The sequence below is a fragment of the Volvox carteri genome, assembly GCF_000143455.1.
Source record: "Volvox carteri f. nagariensis unplaced genomic scaffold VOLCAscaffold_41, whole genome shotgun sequence".
Taxonomy (NCBI): Eukaryota; Viridiplantae; Chlorophyta; class Chlorophyceae; order Chlamydomonadales; family Volvocaceae; genus Volvox; species Volvox carteri.
In genome coordinates, this window is record NW_003307584.1 from 14831 (window position 1) to 16425 (window position 1595).

At 52.5% G+C, this 1595-nt stretch overlaps 1 protein-coding gene across 1 annotated transcript in view; it reads left to right on the plus strand.

Annotated features, from left to right (window-relative positions):
* The window catches only part of VOLCADRAFT_94979 (uncharacterized protein), a gene marked incomplete at both ends in the record, with an annotated part of 5879 nt that extends 4663 nt beyond the window's left edge, over positions 1-1216 (plus strand). Inside the window, 3 exons of the mRNA XM_002954142.1 lie at positions 149-217; positions 802-807; positions 1178-1216. Of these exons, the coding sequence (XP_002954188.1) occupies positions 149-217; positions 802-807; positions 1178-1216 (114 nt within the window). The remainder of the gene's footprint in view (positions 1-148; positions 218-801; positions 808-1177) is intronic.
* Positions 1217-1595: the final 379 nt, after the last annotated feature.

Consider the following 1595-nt stretch of genomic DNA (forward strand, 5'->3'; position numbering starts at 1 on the left):
TGGTAAGCGGGCGAGGGTCCTGAGACTGTGCAAACCGGCTGTGGCACTCTTATGTACTACATGCAATTAGGGTTTTAGGGTTTTGTGGGGACACCGACTTCACACGGACTTCACACTCCTTCACACTGCTGTGACTCCCTCCTCACAGGCATGCTCCCCATGGCCAGTAGACCACCAGCTTCGGGCCTCCCACCCACAGCAGCTGCATCTGGTTATAGTGAGTGATCTGTGGAGCCGGTAAGGAGTAGACTTGATGCTTGTGGTTGATCTGGCAGATTCTATTGGATTCTGATGGTGGCCGCCCAATCCCGCAAAGCCACTGACTTTGCAGAAGCTGGCGTGGATGCAATGGATGAGGGTTCACCAAAACATGGGGCCGGGGAAGTTAGGGACTGAAACCCACAATCTCCATCCTGGACATAAAACTGGAGGACGATGCCTTATAATTATCCATTAAGCCACACGACCACTGCCATAGCACATGAAAAACACCCAACACCTCATTCTGGCTGCTAGGCATGTGAGGAGTGAGTGGGCACAGCCCATCCCACAATCACGTGTACATCACCTTGGCATGCATGGGGCCATGGGCATGTTTTGCTGGGCACACAGGTATTTAGGCATGGCTGGGCGGTTGTTGGGGCAAGGATCTTATTCTCAATATTTATGGGTGCTAACCATGCCCTAATACAGGTTGGCAATCTTCACTCATTCACCCATCTCCCTGCATGTGCGTGATCCTCCATACCTACTTCAAATTCGTTGTTCCACATGCCCGAAGCGTGTGTGTGCTGGTTGCAGGTCCAGGTGTATGTCCTGGGTATTAGGTGCATTGTCGCATGCCAATAACACCCAGGCAGGAAGGAATGAACGCTATGGTGTAGTGAACTTGATTTCGGCCGCTTTGTCCCCTGCCATTTCTATCCCCTGCCGCCTCATCCCCCGCTGCCTCTGCCCCTGCAGCCTCTATCCCTGCAGCCTCTTTCCCCTGCCACTTCCTACCTTGCCGCCTCCTACCCTGCCACCTTCTCCCCTGCCACCTCTATCTCCTGCTCCTCCTCGCCTGCCGCCTCTATTCACTGCCGCCGCCTCCCCTGCCGCCTCCTTCTCTGCTGCCTGTGTCCCCTGCCGCCTACTCCCCTGCCACCTCCTCCACTGCCGCCTACTCCCCTGCCAGCGATATTTTTTTGCGGAATATATTCCGAATTTGGAATAAAAAAATGTTCGTGGTCCTGAAAGTTAAGAATAAATAATGTTCCGACCGTGCAAGTTCATTCCTCCAGCCAAAAATGGACTGCCCATGCCAAAGCCGCTAGAATCTCACAGGAGACATACATGTTAACCATATCATGGTACTTTAATACCATGGATACTGTTAGGAAGCTCACGCCCGAAAGTCAACGAGGAATCGGACTGTTTCTGACCGGACCAAACGCTGCAAAACATTCGGACCCGAAGCTCCCAAAGCGTGTTAGGTCATTAAAGCAGATATAAAAAATCACTGAAGCCATTAGCGACGTTAATAAAGACGGTATAGAGGTCGTAGGGAATGTGGGCGCAATGCTGCAGCCAGCCGACGACAATGACGCCACTCC